Source organism: Heterodontus francisci, chromosome 8, assembly GCF_036365525.1.
Source record: "Heterodontus francisci isolate sHetFra1 chromosome 8, sHetFra1.hap1, whole genome shotgun sequence".
NCBI classification, from domain to species: domain Eukaryota; kingdom Metazoa; phylum Chordata; class Chondrichthyes; order Heterodontiformes; family Heterodontidae; genus Heterodontus; species Heterodontus francisci.
This window is the reverse complement of record NC_090378.1, coordinates 12,943,409-12,962,506: the sequence shown is the minus strand read 5'-3', so window position 1 is coordinate 12,962,506 and position 19,098 is coordinate 12,943,409. Positions and strand designations below refer to the sequence as shown.

The window sequence follows — 19,098 nt, the reverse complement described above, 5'->3', positions numbered from 1 at the left end:
TAAGAAGGACTGTTTTTGTCGATTTCTTTTAATGAGATTTTTTTCTCCTCAACACCCACCCTTTCCCGGTTTGTGCAGCGAAGCTGGTTTTCACTCTGTATAAAAGCCTGGGGCAGTTTCTGACCACGGAGAATGCGACAATCAAACTAGCAGGTGACGGGACTGGACGGAACTACTCCCTTGCAGTGAACTCCCACATCATCGCCGCATCCATCAACAAGGAGTCCAGCCGCATTTACGTGACCGAACCAGTGGTCTTTACCCTGGCGCACATTGACGTAAGTTTGCCTTTACCGCACTGTCCGCCCAATTGGAACAACGTAAAGCTCCTAAAAGCAACATTGGCAAATAACAGAAAACGCGGTCACCATCTCCATTTGTTCCAGAAAGGGGTCATTCAGACTCAGGATTTACCTGACTAGTACAACTCTCCTTTACTGCCTATAATGAAAGCTGCAGTCTAATGGTTTAGACTTTGCATGGTTTAAATTGCAATTGATTTCCCATGACTCCCCATGCTTCGACTTAATAAAGGTTTGACTTTCTCTCTGTTTCTCTCTTTCCTCCACCCTGCACCTCTCTCGCCTTTCAACTTGCTCCAGCCTGACAACTACTTCAATGCAAATTGCTCATTCTGGAGCTACTCTGAACGTACTATGATGGGCTTCTGGTCCACCCAGGGGTGCAAGCTGATCGACACCAACAGGACTCACACCAAGTGCGAGTGTCGGCACCTGACCAACTTTGCAATCATCATGGCCCACAAGGAGGTCGAGGTGAGTTGCCAACGCATTCATGGGACTCATTCTGTGCACAGGTGAGACACCATAAATACAGGCAGGCGCAGTGGTTAGCACCGCAGCCTCACAGCTCCCGGGACCCGGGTTCAATTCTGGGTGCTGCCTGTGCGGAGTTTGCAAGTTCCCCCTGTGACCGTGTGAGTTTTCGCTGGGTGCTCTGGTTTCCTCCCACAGCCAAAGACTTGCAGGTTGATAGATAAATTGGCCATTGTGTAGGTGGTAGGGAATATGGGATTACTGTAGGGTTAGTATAAATGGGTGGTTGTTGGTCGGCACAGACTCGGTGGGCTGAAGGGTCTGTTTCAGTGCAGTATCTCTAAATAAATAAAAAAACACTGCTTCCCCCTCTCTACCCGCCAATCCTATAGCTATAGAAACCAGTTGTCTTGTTCTTCTGAATCACATCAAAGCAATTTTGACAGAGTACATAGGCAGAAACTGTGACCACTGGCAGGAGAGTCAGTGACCAGAGGACACAAGTTTATGGTGATTGGCAAAAGAACCAAGGGGGAAATTAGATTTTTTTTTAACTCAGTGAGCAGTTGTGATCTGGAACACGCTGTCTGAAAGGCTGGTGGAAGCAGATGCAGTAGCTTTCAGAAAGGGAGTTAGATGAATACTTAAAAAGATTTGCAGGGCTATGGGAAAAGAGCAGGAGGAGTGGGACTAATTGGGCAGCCAGTTCAAAAGGTTGGCACAGTCACAATGGACCAAATGGTCGTCTTCTGTGCTCTATAAGTCTCTGATTCTAATTTCATTGAATGATACAAGAATCAATGTTTCTGTCTCGAATTCCACACTCCCGTCTACCCCAAATAATTTTAGATTCCTGTTAGGCAAGGGAATCAATCTACCTGCGCCATTAAAATATTCAATGACCCCGCCTCCACCACCTTCTGAGGTAGAGAATTCCAAAGTTGCACAACCCTCTGAGAGAAAAAATTTCTCCTCATCTCTGTCCTGAAAGGGCGACCCCTAATTTTAAAACAGTGTCCCTTGTTCTGGACTCACCCACAAGAGGAAACATCCTTTCCACATCCACCTTGTCAAGATCATTCAGGATCAGGATATACTTCAATCAAGTCTCCCCTCACTCTTCTAAACTCCAGTTAAAACAAGCCCAGTCTGTCCAACCTTTCCTCATAAGACAACCCGCTCATTCCAGGTATCAATCCCGTAAACCTCCTCTGAACCGCCTCCAATGCATTCACATCTTCCCTTAAATAAGGAGACCAAAACTGCACACGGTATTCGAGATGTGGTCTCACCAATGCTTTGTATAACTGAAGCATAACATCCTTACTTTTATTTTCAATTCCTCTCGTAATAAAGGATAGCATTCCATTAGCCTTCTTTAGGACCTTGTTTCCACTAGCAGGAGGGTTAATATCGGAAGGATACAGATTTAAGATTATCGGCAACGAGAGGGGAGATGAGGTAAAACAGTTTTTATGCAGTGAGTTGATGTGATCTGGAATGCACTGCCTGAAAGGACAGTGGAAGCAGATTCAACTTTCAAAAGGGAATTGGATATATACTTGAAGAAAAACTTTACAGGGCTATGAGAAAAGAGCACCTAAGTGGGATTAATTGGATTGCTCTTTCAAAGAGCCGGCACATGCACGATGAGTTGAATGGCCTCCTTCTGTACAGTAAGAGTCAATGCTTCGGAGGGCTTAGCAAATGATTGACCATTCATTTCTGCCTGTTGTGAATATATTAAATTTCAGTTTCTTTCTTGCTTTATATTAATAAGTGAGTGTGCAGGGAATTGATGAGGCCACACCTGGAGTACTGTGTGCAGTTTTGGTTTCCGTACCTAAGGAAGGACATACTTGCCCCAGAGAGAGTGCAACAAAGGTTCACTAGACTGGTTCCTGGGCTGTGGGGATTGTCTTATGAGGAGAGATTGGGTAGACCCGGCCTATATTCCCTGGAGTTTAGAAGAATGAGGGGTGATCTCAATGAAACATATGAAATTCTTAACCTGCTTGACAGGTTAGATGTTGAGAAGATATTTCCCCTGACTGGGGAAACTAGAACATGGGGTCACACTCTCAGAATGAGGGGTTGACCACTTGGGACTGGGATGAGGAGAAATTTCTTCACTCAAAGGGTTGTGAATCTTTGGAATTCGCTACCCCAGAAAGCTGTGGATACTCAGTCATTGAGTACATTCAAGACCGATTTTTGGGTCCTAAGGGAATTAAGGGAGATGGGGATGGTGCAGGAAGGTGGATTTGAGGTAGAAGATCAGCCATGATCTTGTTGAATGGCAGAGCAGACTCAAAGGGCCAAATTCATCCAACTCCTATTTCTTATGTTCTTATATATGCAGTTGTGTGGGATAGTCTTAGTGGACTGTCATTATTCAGATATGTTTGTATTTGACCTTCTCAACCCTTTGCCTGCAGTACTCCAGCGAGATGCACGAACTGATCCTGTCCATTATCAGCTGGGTGGGAATTGTCATCTCCCTCATCTGCTTGGCCATTTGCATCTTCACTTTCTGCTTCTTCCGGGGCCTCCAGAGTGACCGCAACACCATCCACAAGAACCTATGCATGAATCTGTTTGTCGCAGAATTTATCTTCCTCGTGGGCATCGATAAGGTTAACTATGAGGTAAGGTCCTGGCCTGGCTATTGATTTCCTGGCAGTGCTGTTCTTGGGGAGAATTGACTTTGTCCCAAAATGGATGTGAGTTTAAACATGACTCTGCTGTCAACCTCCTGTATATCAAATTTGACAAACCTGTGCTTAAATGCTTATGATTCAAGCCCTGTTTAGCAGCAGCCATCTTTAACTGTGGTATTGAGCACTCAAGACGATGATGGGGAGGTCATAAATCAAGGCTCTTTATAGACTTGTGTGCGTCGCATCTGTGCAAACCACTCAGTGGAGGTGATAGGGTTAGAGCATTCAGTGTGAAGCTGATTGCTTAAAACTGTCACTGAAAGATTGTTCATCAATATGTGGAACTTGAAGCACAGAAACAGGCCATTCGGCCCTGCACGTCCATGCTGGTGTTAATGCTCCGCATGAGCCACCTTACTTCATTTTCTATTCTTTCTCCCTCATTTTCTTATCTATTCCGCTTAAATGCATCTCTGCTATTCTCCTCATTTACTCCTTGTGGTAGCAAGTTCCAACCTCTTGAGTAAAGATGTTTCTCCTGAATTCCTTATTGGAATTATTGGTAACTATCATATATAGATGGCCCCCTAGTTTTGGTTGCCCATACCAGAGGAAACCTCTGCATATCTAATTCTCTGCCCACCACACTGTTAAAAATGTACGGAAATGTCAGGACAGTAAAAGATCAGTTTGTTCATCTCACCTGACCCATACAGTTGCAATGCCTTATGTACCACAATCTGATACTTCCAAGCCACTTAGGTGCCATGAACAAAGAACAAAGAAAATTACAGCACAGGAACAGGCCCTTCGGCCCTCCAAGCCTGCGCCGATCCAGATCCTCTATCTAAACATGACGCCTATTTTCTAAGGGTCTGTATCTCTTTACTTCCTGCCCATTCATGTATCTGTCTAGATACATCTTAAAAGACGCTATCGTACCCACGTCTACCACCTCCGCTGGCAACGCGTTCCAGGCACCCACCCCCCTCTGCGTAAAGAACTTTCCACGCATATCCCCCCTAAACTTTTCCCCTTTCACTTTGAACTCGTGTCCCCTAGTAATTGAATCCCCCACTCTGGGGAAAAAGCTTCTTGCTATCCACCCTGTCTATACCTCTCATGATTTTGGACACCTCAATCAGGTCCCCCCTCAACCTCCGTCTTTCTAATGAAAATAATCCTAATCTACTCAACCTCTCTTCATAGCTAGCACCCTCCATACCGGGCAACATCCTGGTGAACCTCCTCTGCACCCTCTCCAAAGCATCCACATCCTTTTGGTAATGTGGCGACCAGAACTGCACGCAGTATTCCAAATGTGGCCGAACCAAAGTCTTATACAACTGTAACATGACCTGCCAACTCTTGTACTCAATACCCCGTCCAATGAAGGAAAGCATGCCGTAATGCCTTCTTGACCACTCTATTGACCTGCGTTGCCACTTCAGGGAACAATGGACCTGAACACCCAAATCTCTCTGTACATCAATTTTCCCCAGGACTTTTCCATTTACTGTATAGTTCACTCTTGAATTGGATCTTCCAAAATGCATCACCTCGCATTTGCCCTGATTGAATTCCATCTGCCATTTCTCTGCCCAACTCTCCAGTCTATCTATATTCTGCTGTGTTCTCTGACAGTCCCCTTCACTATCTGCTACTCCACCAATCTTAGTGTCGTCTGCAAACTTGCTAATCAGACCACCTATGCTTTCCTCCAAATCATTTATGTATATCACAAACAACAGTGGTCCCAGCACGGATCCCTGTGGAACACCACTGGTCACACGTCTCCATTTTGAGAAACTCCCTTCCACTGCTACTCTCTGTCTCCTGTTGCCCAGCCAGTTCTTTATCCATCTAGCTAGTACACCCTGGACCCCATGCGACTTCACTTTCTCCATCAGCCTACCATGGGGAACCTTATCAAACGCCTTACTGAAGTCCATTAATATGACATCTACAGCCCTTCCCTCATCAATCAACTTTGTCACTTCCTCAAAGAATTCTATTAAGTTGGTAAGACATGACCTTCCCTGCACATGGGGCGGCACAGTGGCGCAGTGGTTAGCACCGCAGCCTCACAGCTCCAGGGACCCGGGTTCGATTCCGGGTACTGCCTGTGTGGAGTTTGCAAGTTCTCCCTGTGTCTGCGTGGGTTTTCTGCGGGTGCTCCGGTTTCCTCCCACAAGCCAAAAGACTTGCAGGTTGATAGGTAAATTGGCCATTATAAATTGTCACTAGTATAGGTAGGTGGTAGGGAAATATAGGGACAGGTGGGGATGTTTGTTGGGAATATGGGATTAGTGTAGGATTAGTATAAAATGGGTGGTTGATGTTCGGCACAGACTCGGTGGGCCGAAGGGCCTGTTTCAGTGCTGTATCTCTAATCTAAAAAATCTAATCTAAAACCATGTTGCCTATCACTGATAAGCCCATTTTCTTCCAAATGGGAATAGATCCTATCCCTCAGTATCTTCTCCAGCAGCTTCCCTACCACTGACGTCAGGCTCACCGGTCTATAATTACCTGGATTATCCCTGCTACCCTTCTTAAACAAGGGGACAACATTAGCAATTCTCCAGTCCTCCGGGACCTCACCCGTGTTTAAGGATGCTGCAAAGATATCTGTTAAGGCCCCAGCTATTTCCTCTCTCGCTTCCCTCAGTAACCTGGGATAGATCCCATCCGGACCTGGGGACTGGTCCACCTTAATGCCTTTTAGAATATCCAACACTTCCTCCCTCCTTATGCCGACTTGACCTAGAGTAATCAAACATCTGTCCCTAACCTCAACATCCGTCATGTCCCTCTCCTCAGTGAATACCGATGCAAAGTACCCGTTTCGAAGCTCACCCATTTTCTCTGACTCCACGCATAACTTCCTCCTTTGTCCTTGAGTGGGCCAATCCTTTCTCTAGTTACCCTCTTGCTCCTTATATATGAATAAAAGGCTTTGGGATTTTCCTTAACCCTGTTTGCTAAAGATATTTCATGACCCCTTTTAGCCCTCTTGATTCCTCGTTTCAGATTGGTCCTACATTCCCGATATTCTTTCAAAGCTTCGTCTTTTTCTTCAGCCTCCTAGACCTTATGTATGCTTCCTTTTTCCTCTTAGCTAGTCTCACAATTTCACCTGTCATCCATGGTTCCCTAATCTTGCCATTTCTATCCCTCATTTTCACAGGAACATGTCTCTCCTGCACGCTAATCAACCTCTCTTTAAAAGCCTCCCACATATCAAATGTGGATTTCTCTTCAAACAGCTGCTCCCAATCTACATTCCCCAGCTCCTGCCGAATTTTGGTATAGTTGGCCTTCCCCCAATTTAGCACTCTTCCTTCAGGACCACTCTTGACTTTGTCCATGAGTATTCTAAAACTTACGGAATTGTGATCACTATTCCCAAAGTAGTCCCCTACTGAAACTTCAACAACCTGGCCGGGCTCATTCCCCAACACCAGGTCCAGTATGGCCCCTTCCCGAGTTGGCCTATTTACATACTGCTCTAGAAAACCCTCCTGGATGCTCCTTACAAATTCTGCTCCATCTAGACCTCTAACACTAAGTGAATCCCAGTCAATGTTGGGAAAATTAAAATCTCCTATCACCACCACCCTGTTGCTCCTACATCTTTCCATAATCTGTTTACATATTTGTACCTCTATCTCACGCTCGCTGTTGGGAGGCCTGTAGTACAGCCCCAACATTGTTACCGCACCCTTCCTATTTCTGAGTTCTGCCCATATTGCCTCACTGCTCGAGTCCTCCATAGTGCCCTCCTTCAGCACAGCTGTGATATCCTCTTTGACCGGTAATGCAACTCCTCCACCCCTTTTACCTCCCTCTCTATCCCGCCTGAAGCATCGATATCCTGGGATATTTAGTTGCCAATCGTGCCCTTCCCTCAACCAAGTCTCAGTAATAGCAATATCATACTCCCAGGTACTAATCCAAGCCCTAAGTTCATCTGCCTTACCTACTACACTTCTTGCATTAAAACAAATGAATGTCTGATACGGTCATGCGATAGATGCACGGCCAGCTGGTTCATTGAGCCTGGGCCAGTATAGCTATGATGCTGTGAGCATCATGATTAACAACATCCATCACAAGCCAGCAGTTGTGTGATGGGATAGGCAAAAACAAAAGGACAGATTAGCAAACCAGAGACCAATTAGGGGGAAAAAAACTGGAAACTTCTCTCCAATTCCTCTAGGCAATTGAAATTAGTCCAGGAGACCAGACTGGCCAAGACTTAATCTTTGGTACAGCTCTCTCTCCAAGTTATACAGTGAATCAGTGCTCATTTTCCAATTTGTGTCACTCAAAGCTATTTTCTTCTGTGTTTTAAACAGGTTAGCTCTGCCATTTAGAAATAAAATTTATTACAAGACCTAGGATCATAATCTTTTCTGGGATTATTGTTGTAGGGTGCCAGTGACCATCTGGTACTGGGCCCACATGTGTACCCCAACAATGGGTGCTGACGGACTACTCAACTACAGGGGCGTTACAGCTCAGCTCACTGAAAATGGTCGCTGATTAAACTTTTTATACCTGACTGGCGCTCTCCTCATAAATTGGGCCTTCGTTTCTGACCCAACTGTTAATTCTTCAAAGGGGAGGTGGGGATGGGGTGGGGTGGGGTGGGGGGGATGTTGGGGGTCGTGCCCTTTCAACGCGTTGAGATTTTGAAAAGTGGTGATTGTTTAGCAGCTGCTGTGGCCAAACATTCCAGCTTGGCTTCTCCCTGTGCAGTGCCTCAGGGTAAACACTAGAAAGTGTCCTACTTAGATTTAAATCTGATGTTGCATTAGGTTGATAGAGTACATGCCGGTACCCCGTTATCTTAGGGATGATGATCCTACCAGTGCTGTACAAGTAGCACATTATCTGCCCCTTAATGTAGAAATTAACTGACAACCCAACTCTGTGGCAACCTTTCTTGTATTTTGCGTGTCTCTTTTCTGCTTCCTCCCTCTCCTTTTCTTGCACTCTTTGAACAAAGAACAGTACAGCACAGGAACAGGCTATTCGGCCCTCCAAGCCTGCGCCGATCTTGATGCCTGCCTAAACTAAAACCTTCTGCACTTCCGGGGACCGTACCCCTCTATTCCCATCCTATTCATATATTTGTCAAGATGCCTCTTAAACGTCGCTATCGTACCTGCTTCCACCACCTCCCCCGGCAGCAAGTTCCAGGTACTCACCACCCTCTGTGTAAAGAACTTGCCTTGCACATCCCCTCTAAACTTTGCCCCTCACATCTTAAACCTATGTCCCCTAGTAACTGACTCTTCCACCCTGGGAAAAAGCTTCTGACTATACACTCTGTCCATGCCGCTTATAACTTTGTAAACCTCTATCATGTCGCCCCTCCACCTCCGTCGTTCCAGTGAAAACAATCCGAGTTTATCCAACCTCTCCTCATAGCTAATGCCCTCCAGACCAGGCAACATCCTCTTCTGTACCATCTCCAAAGCCTCCACATCCTTCTGGTAGTGTGGCGACCAGAATTGCACGCAATATTCTAAGTGTGGCCTAACTAAAGTTCTGTACAGCTGCAGCATGACTTGCCAATTTTTATACTCTATGCCCCGACCGATGAAGGCAGGCATGCCTTTGATGCATCAATGCTTCATCGTCCTTTCAATAATCTGCTCAGGTGGTTGTTAATATGCCATCCCATAGTCTGTTTCATATCTCTGCGCATCACGGTGTTGAAATCCCGATTCTCCCCTCTGAATAACTGAACTTGTATTGATATAGTGCCTCTTGCATTCTCAGGAGAGCACTTTTTTATTCAATGTATTCCTCCTACTACTCTTTTCCAAGACTTCAAGACCACAGAACTCCTTACTTCTCAATTTTTCCTTCCTCCTCAAACCCAAGCTTGGCATCACCCAATCATTACTTCCAGTTTTGTCCGATTTGTCTTTTGGACGAGGCCACCATGTCTACCCTCTCAGATGGGCATAAAAAATCCTGCGGCATTGTTTTGAAGATCAGGAGAGTTCTTTCCAGTTTCCTCGCCGATTTACCTCGTTTAAAATAAAACCGATAATTTGGGCATTATCTCATCGTTGTTTGTAGGAGCTTGCTGTGTGTGTTTCCACATTACCACACTTCAAAAAGTACTTCATTGGCTGTAAAGTACTTTGAGACATTCTGAAGTCATTAAAAATGCTATAAAAATGCAAGTTTGTCCTTTTCACTCTTTGTTTCTTGCTTTTGTTTTTTTCTTTCCTTATTTCTCCATCTTTTTCACTCTTTCTCTCTTCCTCTCTCATGCATCTCCTATTTCTGATTGTAATTTCACTCGGAGATGTGATGCATTTCAATGTTACAGTATGCAGTGCTATACCATACCAGCACCAGGAGCATTGCATTATAGTCCATTTGAATTAAAGAGCCGGAATATGAAATTGTTTTGAAGAAAACATCCAACATTATGGCGTATTTTAATGCTTAATAACTCATCAAATCCTCGGTAATTGCTGTTCATTTACTTTTCTAATCGCCCGCCTCTTCTCATCAAATATTCATATGTTTCATATAATGATTCCAGGGGTTGCATAGATTAGATGCATATGCTATCTGCATTATGTTTTTTTAATGTAATTACATGGGAAGGTGATGAATTATTTAAAAATTGCAAAGTTTGAAATTGGCAAGTAGTGATTACTCATTTATATAAATGTCACTGCGGTCTTTTGAATGGTGGATGTCATTATATCAACTTTTGAAAGGAAGTGGTGAAGAGTGGATTAAGTTTTTATAATGGCAACACAATACAATCCTTCATTGTTCTAACAGTGTAAGTAATAGTGTGGAAAGATGCACTTCTGATCAGTTAAATAGCTTGGCGTTCCTCTCTGGAAGCAGGTGAGAATCTCATTCCAGTATTTTACGACCTTACTAGGGCAAGGACGATCCAGGCAGCTGTGCGCCATTGGTTGAGGTAGAGTGGGGGAGGTTGGGGAGGAACCACAGGAGAACGAGCATCTTGCATTTTCTCCGAGATGACCTACCCTTGCTATCCCTCCCATGGTTTCTGACGCTGTCTTTCTCTTGTTTCAGATTGCCTGTTCCATATTTGCTGGTGTGCTGCACTTTTTCTTCCTGGCTGCCTTTGCTTGGATGTGCTTAGAAGGCGTTCAGCTCTATCTCATGCTGGTAGAGGTCTTTGAGAGCGAATACTCTCGGAGAAAGTACTTTTACCTTTGTGGTTACCTCCTTCCGGCTATTGTCGTGGGAGTGTCGGCGGCTGTTGACTATAAGAGCTACGGGACAAAAAAAGCGTAAGTAGACAGCAGGTAGCTCACACATTTCCTATCAACTGCTCTGTGTGGAATGCAGTCCTAATTCACCGGATGGTAGATCCCCTTATTTTGTTAAAACTTAAGGTGTTGTATGAGTGCCTTTCAGAACAATATGTCAGGAGAGCTTTCTTGTTCAGAATCTGTGCAGCCCATTGTACCTAATCTTCATTGTACCCCATTAGTTGGGTTTCACTTGGACAGCTCAGTTAAGCACTCCCCAAATCTTGCAGCATGTTACTGATCTATACTGGCTAGATGGTCACGGTTTTGTTATTCATTCACGGGACATGAGAGTTGCTGGCAATGCCAACATTTATAGCCCATCCCTGATAGCCTTCGTGAAAGTGATGGTGAGCTGTCTTCTTGAACTGCTGCAATCAATGTAGTGAAGGTATTCCCACAGTGTTATTAGGGAGGGAGTTCCAGAATTTTGACCTAACGACATTGAAAGAGCAGCGTTGTAGTTCCAGGTCAGGATGATGTGTCACTTTGGAGGGGAACTTACAGGTGGTGGTGGTATCATGCACCCGCTCAGCTTCTTCTTCAAGACAGGAGAGGTCACTGGTTTGGGTGCTGCTATTGAAGGATCCATGGCGAGTTGCTGGAGTGCATCCTGTAGATGGTAGACACTGTTCCCACGTACCTCATTGTTCCTTGCTTAGTTTGCTGGTCTTTGCCCGAGGCAGCATTTAGTGCGCTGCAGTTGGCCTCAGCACTTGAGGGGTTGAGTGAGACTTGGGCCAACATCCTTTGCTGACAGTTGCTCATCCCTTTCTGGAAAGTTGACACTTGTGGGCAGGGTTGGGCAGGGCTGCAATATTCTCTCCCCACCCTCGCATTATCAGTTACCTTACACAAGACTTGGTGGCTGGACTCGCACATGAAGAATGACTGTGCAGATGAGGTACTGGGCAGGTACCAGGGACAACTCCCTGGTATCCTTCAGTCGTATCCTGACTAGGAGTCGAGATGTGGGGAGCAAAATGGAATGAATCTTCTCAGGATTTTGGGACATATTTTGTTGCCCTCACTGGAAATCCAGAGATCCAGTTGGCTAATTGATGTTGTGCATTTGTCAGAAGTTGGCCACATCACCAGATTGGTCAGGATCCTGGTCCTCCCCTCCCCATGGCTTTGTGGCAGCACTTTTACCACACGGACAGCAATGGTTCAAGAATGTGGCTCACCACCATCTTCTCAAGGGCAACTAGGGTTCAGCAGTCAATACCAGCCTTGCCAGTGATCCCCTCATCCCAAGAATAAATTTAAAGAAATGATTTGTACTGAGTGTAACTGGGAATTTGTTTAAATGTGGATTTTATGTTCATTGCATGTCTCCTCTCTCATTGCAGTTGCTGGCTGAGAATTGATAATCATTTCATCTGGAGTTTCATTGGGCCCGTTTGTTTAATCATTTTGGTAAGACAAGTTGGCAATTACAATTTTTGTTTTCTACTTGCTTTTTTTTTTGTCATTCCAAGTGTGAAAGGCCGGAGATTGGTGTTTCGGGACTTTTGCTAACTCGATAACAATGTCCTTTGTTAGCACAGAGCAGATTTAAAGGGAAAGGGAACTTTCAACACCAAAGGGACACAAGGCGTGATTTGCCTGAGTTTACCAGTAGCCTGCTGAGTGATATTTCCATTTGCTATCAAACAGATGTCCTGCCTTCTGCTTCTATTCTGGGTCATTATGTAAAATATAATGCAGGCCAGGAAAAAGAGCTAATGGCATCAAGATCCTATTTTTAAAAGAGCAATTCCCAAGGTGCAGATTTATTTTGGCTTAGTAAATGAGAAGTTGTCTCTGCTTCTATTTTCTACTTTTCTTCCCAACCTCATGGAAAGATGCTGTTGGACTCTATAGTGCCCGAAGTACGAGCAGCCTCAGATCAAGTGCGAGCATGGGTTTGCAGGGCATCATGACTGAGGCTGATTCCATCCTCATGATGCCCACCTGCAGGCTCCAGCAGTATAGGAATAATGAGCAGCAACGCTGGCAGCCTGATTCCCTCCTTAGCTTCTTATCCTGCCTTTCCTGCCCTTAGGACGTCCCAAAGTGCTTTACAGCCAATGAAATACTGTTTTGCAGAGTAGTCACCATTGTGCTGTAGGAAACAGGACAACCAATTGACAGCAGAGGAAGTTGCCACAAACAGCAATGTAGTAATGACCATGCTGTTTTGGTGATGTTGATTGAGGGGCAAATATTGGCTGGGACATTGGGGAGAACTCCCCTGCTCTTAAAGTCATTAAGGCACAGAAGGAGGCCATTCGGCCCATCGAGTCCATGCTGTGGGATCTTTTATGCCCATCTAAGAGGGCCTGTGTTTAATGTCTACTCTAAAAGGCACCTCCAACAGTGCCGCATTCCTTCAGCACTGCACTGGGAGTGTCAGCCTATATTTTATGCTCAAGTTTTTGGAGTAATCGTAAGGTCATAAGGAATGGGAACAGGAGTCGGCTGTTCAGCCCCTCGAGCCTGCTCCGCCATTCAATAAGATGGTGGCTGATCTGATTGTGGCCTTAACTCCACTTTCCTGCCTACCCCCATAACCCTTGAGTCCCTTGTAGATCAAAAAACTGCCTAGCTCAGCCTTGAATATATTCAATGACCCAGCTTCCACTGTGCTCTGGGAGAGAGAATTCCAAAGATTAATGACCCTCTGAGAGAAGAAATTCCTCCTCATCTCTGTCTTAAATGGGACACCCCTTATTTTGAAACTGTGCCCACTAGTATTAGATTCCCCCATGAGGGGAAAACATCCTCTCAGCATCTACCCTGTCAAGACCCCTCAGAATCTTACATGTGGAGCTTGAACTCGTGCCCTTCTGACTCAGGTGAAAGTACTGCCCACTGAACAAAGGCTGACATGTGTGCTGAGGCTAACTTCAGTCACCCTACTCAGCTGCCTCTTTCTGTCAGAAATAAACAATTCGTCAGATTAATGTCCCTGGGACCAGTGTGCACTGAACAGGAACTTGTATCTTACTCCCACAAACAGACCCTGGCAGCTGAAATTAGGCTACAAAAAAAAATATGTTTTCTTTGACCAACCGAAACCAAAAGGATGGATGTCCTAGTGCCGGTGTGTCTTCTCAAAGACAGGCTTGAGTTAAACTCTACTGATCATTTGGTGCAGATGGTGCTTAAGTATTGTGGCTGTTGTCGTGCTGAACCTGTTCCCTAAGATCAGCTTATCTGTTGCCTCTATCCGAATTCGCACCAAATCTCGTTCAACCATCGCCCATCATTGACCTTCTAGTCCGGCAATGCCTCAAATTTAAAATTCTCATCCCAGGACCTCCATGGCCTCTCCCTCCTCTCTCTGTCTCTAAGTATCCTCTTCCAGCCCACATCCTCTGCACTCCTCCAATTCTGGCCTCTTACACATCTGTGGTTTCCATTGTATTACCACTGTTTGCCATGCCTTCAGGTGCCTAGGCCTTAAACTGTGGAATTCCCTCCTTAAACCCCTCTGTCAGTCTCTTCTTTAAGACAGTCCTTAAAACCTACCTCTTTGACTGAGCTTTTGGTCTTCTGTCCTAATTTCTCCTTATCTGACTTGATTTCGGATCATGTCTGATTACACTTCTGAGATGCTCCTTGGGAGGCTTTACTATGATAAAGGTACTCTATAAATGCAAATTATTATTGTAAGCAGGGAGTTCTGGTTGACATTGTCTATTTAACTTGGCCTTGATATTGGTGACTGCAGGACCGAGCAAGAGTAAATTGTTAAGAGCCCAGTTAAATGGCACTCAAGACGTATTGGCTATGATTGCCCACAGCACACTCATCTTTCCCTCACATGGCATCATTATCCACTCACAAATCATTTAGTCCTGTTACTGTAGGACACCCGAGAGGGAGCAGTATTCCCAGCAATGGAATGGAAGCAGCGAGTAACAATCAAAGGGTAGTAGGACAGTTCCTGCGAGTAATTCTACTCTTCCAATTGCTTTGCCCTGTAAACCCCCCATCCGGCGAAAAGACAAAGTTGTGGGGATGGGGGTGGGGGAATCACTCTGGAATAATACCTTGTAATAGAACAGAGCAGCGGATGGGAACTGTGTTCATTAATAGATATCCGGAAGGGGTTTAAGAGGCAGGGAATCCTGGTGAGGCATTTGTATTGTAAAATATCATAAGCTGTCAGTTATAATGTGTTTGTAAAGCTGTTCGGCCTCCCCTTTCCCATCCAAATATTCTTACAGTAAAAGCACCCCCAACCCCTCAGAAGCATGTCAGCTTCCTGCTTTCATTTGAGCTGCTGTGCCTGTGGCCTGAGGTTATCATATCCATGAAAAAACCTGTGCACATGTAATGAGCATTGGGCAGCCAATTGTATGCCTGAAATGCTTTAATGAAAGCTTGGATCATGGCACGTCAATAGCTGTACTTATCATTTGGACAGCTCCATCTACACCTTTAATATTTAATTAGGTTCATTCAGAGTTCAGCCTCGCGCACACACTTTCTGAGCCTTTTATCCAAGAGCAATCTCGCAGCCCATCGGTCCCAGAGAGAGGTATGGGCTTTTGTTGCGTGGCTGGCAGCAAACACTCCTCAGAAACAAGCCAGCCGCTTTCAGTAGGTAACGGACGGATGGGCTCCTGGGAGGCTGAAGAGAGTAGGAACATGTTCGGTTCAGATAGGTTACTTTAGAATAGTGTTTCGTTGCTCGTATCTCATTGTATCCATGTCAGCTCTGCAGGCTGCGTGAAGTGAATTTTAAACTGCTCTAAGCTTGTGGTGGATGTGATTTAACTGGGCAGGTTGATGGCTATAAAATACACTCTGCGCTCCAGTAATCTGTAGGCTGTAGTTGAACTCTTTAAACTGCTGTAGATTGCAATGCTAACACTTTGCTTCAGCCACTTACCATTTAGTGAAAAGAAAATGATGAGACAATTACTTTATCTGCGTATGCTCAGCCACTCGGGTTATTTGCAAGATCTTTGATGGAAGAATAATGGAGGGTGAAATGGGCTCAAGAGTCTCAGCTTTGTGAGAATTTCAAATTCTCACCCTTGTCTTCAACTTGCCCCATGGCCTCTCCCCTGCCCACCTCCTGCAGCCCGACAACCCTCAGAGATCTCTGCTCTCCTCCAATTCTGGCCTCTCGCGCACCCCCGATTTTAATTGCTCCACCATTGGTGGCCGTGCCTTCAGCTGTCAAGACCCTAAGCTCTGGAATTGCCTCCCTAGACCTCTCTGCCTCTCTACCTCTCTCCTCCTTTAGGTTGCTCCTTAAAATCTACCTCTTTGACCAAGCTTTTGATCACCTGTCCTGATAGCCATTTATGTGGCTGGTGTCTTATTTTGCCTAACAGCGCTCTTGTGACGTGCCTTGGGATGTTGCCCTAGATTAAAGGAGCTATTTAAATGCAGGCTGTTGTGGTAACAAAACCAATAATTTCTTCCCATTATTCTGTGAAAAAGGTGGGGGTTTTCAAAAGTATCTAAGTACCCATTTCTTTTACGTTTTGGACTAAATTTATTGCACATTTTAAAAAAAATTAATAAACAATTTAAAAAGCGAGACCTATAAAAAGTTTGGACTCTCACAGCTCATAAATAGCTCCCCACTACTGACTCGCAACTACATTTTGTGAAGATGTAAAAGCACGGAAATTGCACAGTACAAAATTTGAAAGAAGCAAAATAATTTGTATTTATGCAGCATCTTTCATGTCATCTTCTGAGTCAAAATGCTGTCGGTTCAAGTCCCACTCCAGGAAGTTGAGCACTAAATCTAGTTCGAAACTCCAGTGCAGTACTGTGGGAGTGCTGCACTATCAGAGGTGTCGTATTTCGGATGAGACGTTAAACCAAGGCCTCGTCTGCCTCTTTGGGTGAATGTAAAAGATCCCATGACACTATTTCCAAGAACCAGGGAGTTCTTCTGGTTCCCTGGCCCATATTTATCCCTCAAACAACATCACGAGAGCAGATTATCTGGTCATTATAATATTGCTGTACGCGGGAGCTTGCTGTGCATAAATTGGCTGCTGCGATTCCTACATGACAAAAAAATCTTCAAAATAAAACATATTTCATTGGCTGTAACAGCTGGAGGTCGTGACATAAAATGCAAGTTCGTTCGTTCTTTGTTGATTAACAAGATTTCCCAAAACGCTTGAATTACTTGTGAAGTGCAGTCTGTGTGGTCGATGCAACTTTTGCTTTGCATACTGCAAGAAGAAGCGAGCAACGTAAATTTGTGTCGTGGTTGAGGAGGAACGTTGGCCAGGACCACACGCAGCTGTTCCTCGAATACTACAAAGGGGCCATTTACGTTCACCTGACGGGCAGGTCACTGACCTGAAACGTTAACTCTGTTTCTCTCTCCACAGATGCTGCCAGACCTGCTGAGTATTTCCAGCATTTCCTGTTTTTATTTCAGATTTCGAGCATCTGCAGTATTTTGCTTTCAGTTTAATATCCTGCCTGACAGTATTGCAGCACTCTCCTCAGTTGCCCAAGAGGTGTCAGTTAATATGGCACCAAGCTGCCAATATTTTAAACTCCCCACACGCCTTATTCTTATCAGGGACTGGGATTAAAATCAAGGTTCTGGATTGTCCTTTCCCCCACCACCCCCACCCCCAAAACCTCCACCCCCGCCCCTGTAACCAACTACCAGAACGACATGTTTGTTCCCCTTCTTGAAGGCATTCTGCAGATTCATCTCCTTACAACCTTTCGGTCCTCTTCCAAACCCATTAATGCCTCCTTTAATACAGAAGAATTTCATGTGAGCACATTAAAGTTTATGTGATATTATTATCCCACATTTGCAGGCAGCAGACTTTAAAGCCATGGTGATTATTTGTGTGAGTTATTGAAAGAAGTCAAAAAAATGTCAAACATCCCTGCCTTATTCACTTCTTAATGAATAGGCGGAGCAAAGCATGCTTTGAATGTGGGCAACATAGTGGATTGCTTTTTATACTGAACAATGTCAGAAAATCTTTTCTTTGCCCAAGTTGCTTTTGGCCAAATTTTCTCAGAATGAGCTTCAGAAATGAGCTGCTTCTGTTACTCGTTCACTTCTAGCATTGGCCTGTGAGTTTGTAGACCATTGTTAACCCTCTTAGGACTTCCTCCTAGTCATGATGGCAAGTTCAATGCAACAGGTATAAGTTCTGACACTTTAAATTCATCAGTATTTTAATAGGTGTCAGGGCTGGTTTCTGTAAAGTAGCAGAAATCCATTATAAAACAAGCTGGTTTGGAATGCTTTGTTTCTAGGAGTATTGATTTGAAAGGCAAAATAAATGTGTTGAATCAGTACACCTTGTAACCTTGCTGTATTTAATATTCAGTAGTTGGATTTTTCTTTTGAGGATTTAGTACAGTATTAAAATCACGCAGTCAAAATTAATGCAAACCTTGTATTTCCCTCAGGAAGACTTTACAACTCAGCAGGCAGAAGGTTCAACTCTTCTTTTGCTCTTTCAATTCAAACACTTCTCACTCGTTATATGGTAAAAGGAGAAAACTCTGGAAAGTGTCATTTTAGGAATATTAGAGCAGGCGTAGGCCATTCAGCCCCTCGAGATTGTTCTGCCATCCAATCAGATGATAGCTGATCAGTATCTTAACTCTATCTGCCCAACTTGGTTCCATAACCCTTATGACCATTGCCTGACAAAAAAAATCTAGCACACTCAGTTCTGAAATTTTCAATTGAGCCCCAGCCGCAACAGGGTTTTTGAAGGAGAGCGTTCCAGTTTTCAGTTAGCCTTTGGCTGAAGAGGTGCTTCCTGACTTCACGCCTGAATAGCCGAGCTCTGATTTTGCACCCGCTTGTTCTGAACTCAGAGGCCAGGACTGATCCTTCATTTTGTTCACAGGTCAACCTAATCTTCCTGGTCATCACCGTGTTCAAAATGGTGAAGCACACACCGACATTGAAGCCAGACTCGAGCAGGTTGGAGAACATCAAGTAAGTGGCGGCAATTGGGAGGGGGTAAAAAAAAACACCGTTTTAACTCAGCTCTTTATTGATTGGGGAACTGGTTTCTAGGGAGACTCCGTGACTTCCTGTGCTTCCCCTCCCCACCGCCCCATCACATCAAAAGCAGCTGGGACCAGTTCAAATCAATCCTCTTCCATAACATGTCTGAAAGGTCAGAGATGTTTGTCAGTGTTAGAGGGTAATTTCAGACTTGAAGACAAGCAAAGCAAGTGTAAACCTCAGGCTTGGGGCACAAGAGAGTAAAGGAGTAATTTTGTTTGGATTTTAAAAACGCAGTTTGATGTTTGTTTGCATATTTGCCATGATTTAATGGAGTTTGTTTTTCTAAATGGCTTTCTTCTCCTGTA

General features: G+C 44.6%; 1 protein-coding gene across 19 annotated transcripts in view; it reads left to right on the top strand.

The window, feature by feature from the left end:
• adgrl2a (adhesion G protein-coupled receptor L2a) overlaps window positions 1–19,098 on the top strand; it is an 877,972-nt gene that overhangs the window by 822,102 nt on the left and 36,772 nt on the right. For all 19 annotated transcript variants that reach the window (XM_068036644.1, XM_068036649.1, XM_068036640.1 and 16 more), the window contains 6 exons: window positions 79–278; window positions 603–776; window positions 3,215–3,424; window positions 10,523–10,743; window positions 12,117–12,183; window positions 18,627–18,718. In XM_068036644.1, coding sequence (XP_067892745.1) covers window positions 79–278; window positions 603–776; window positions 3,215–3,424; window positions 10,523–10,743; window positions 12,117–12,183; window positions 18,627–18,718 — 964 coding nt within the window. The remainder of the gene's footprint in view (window positions 1–78; window positions 279–602; window positions 777–3,214; window positions 3,425–10,522; window positions 10,744–12,116; window positions 12,184–18,626; window positions 18,719–19,098) is intronic.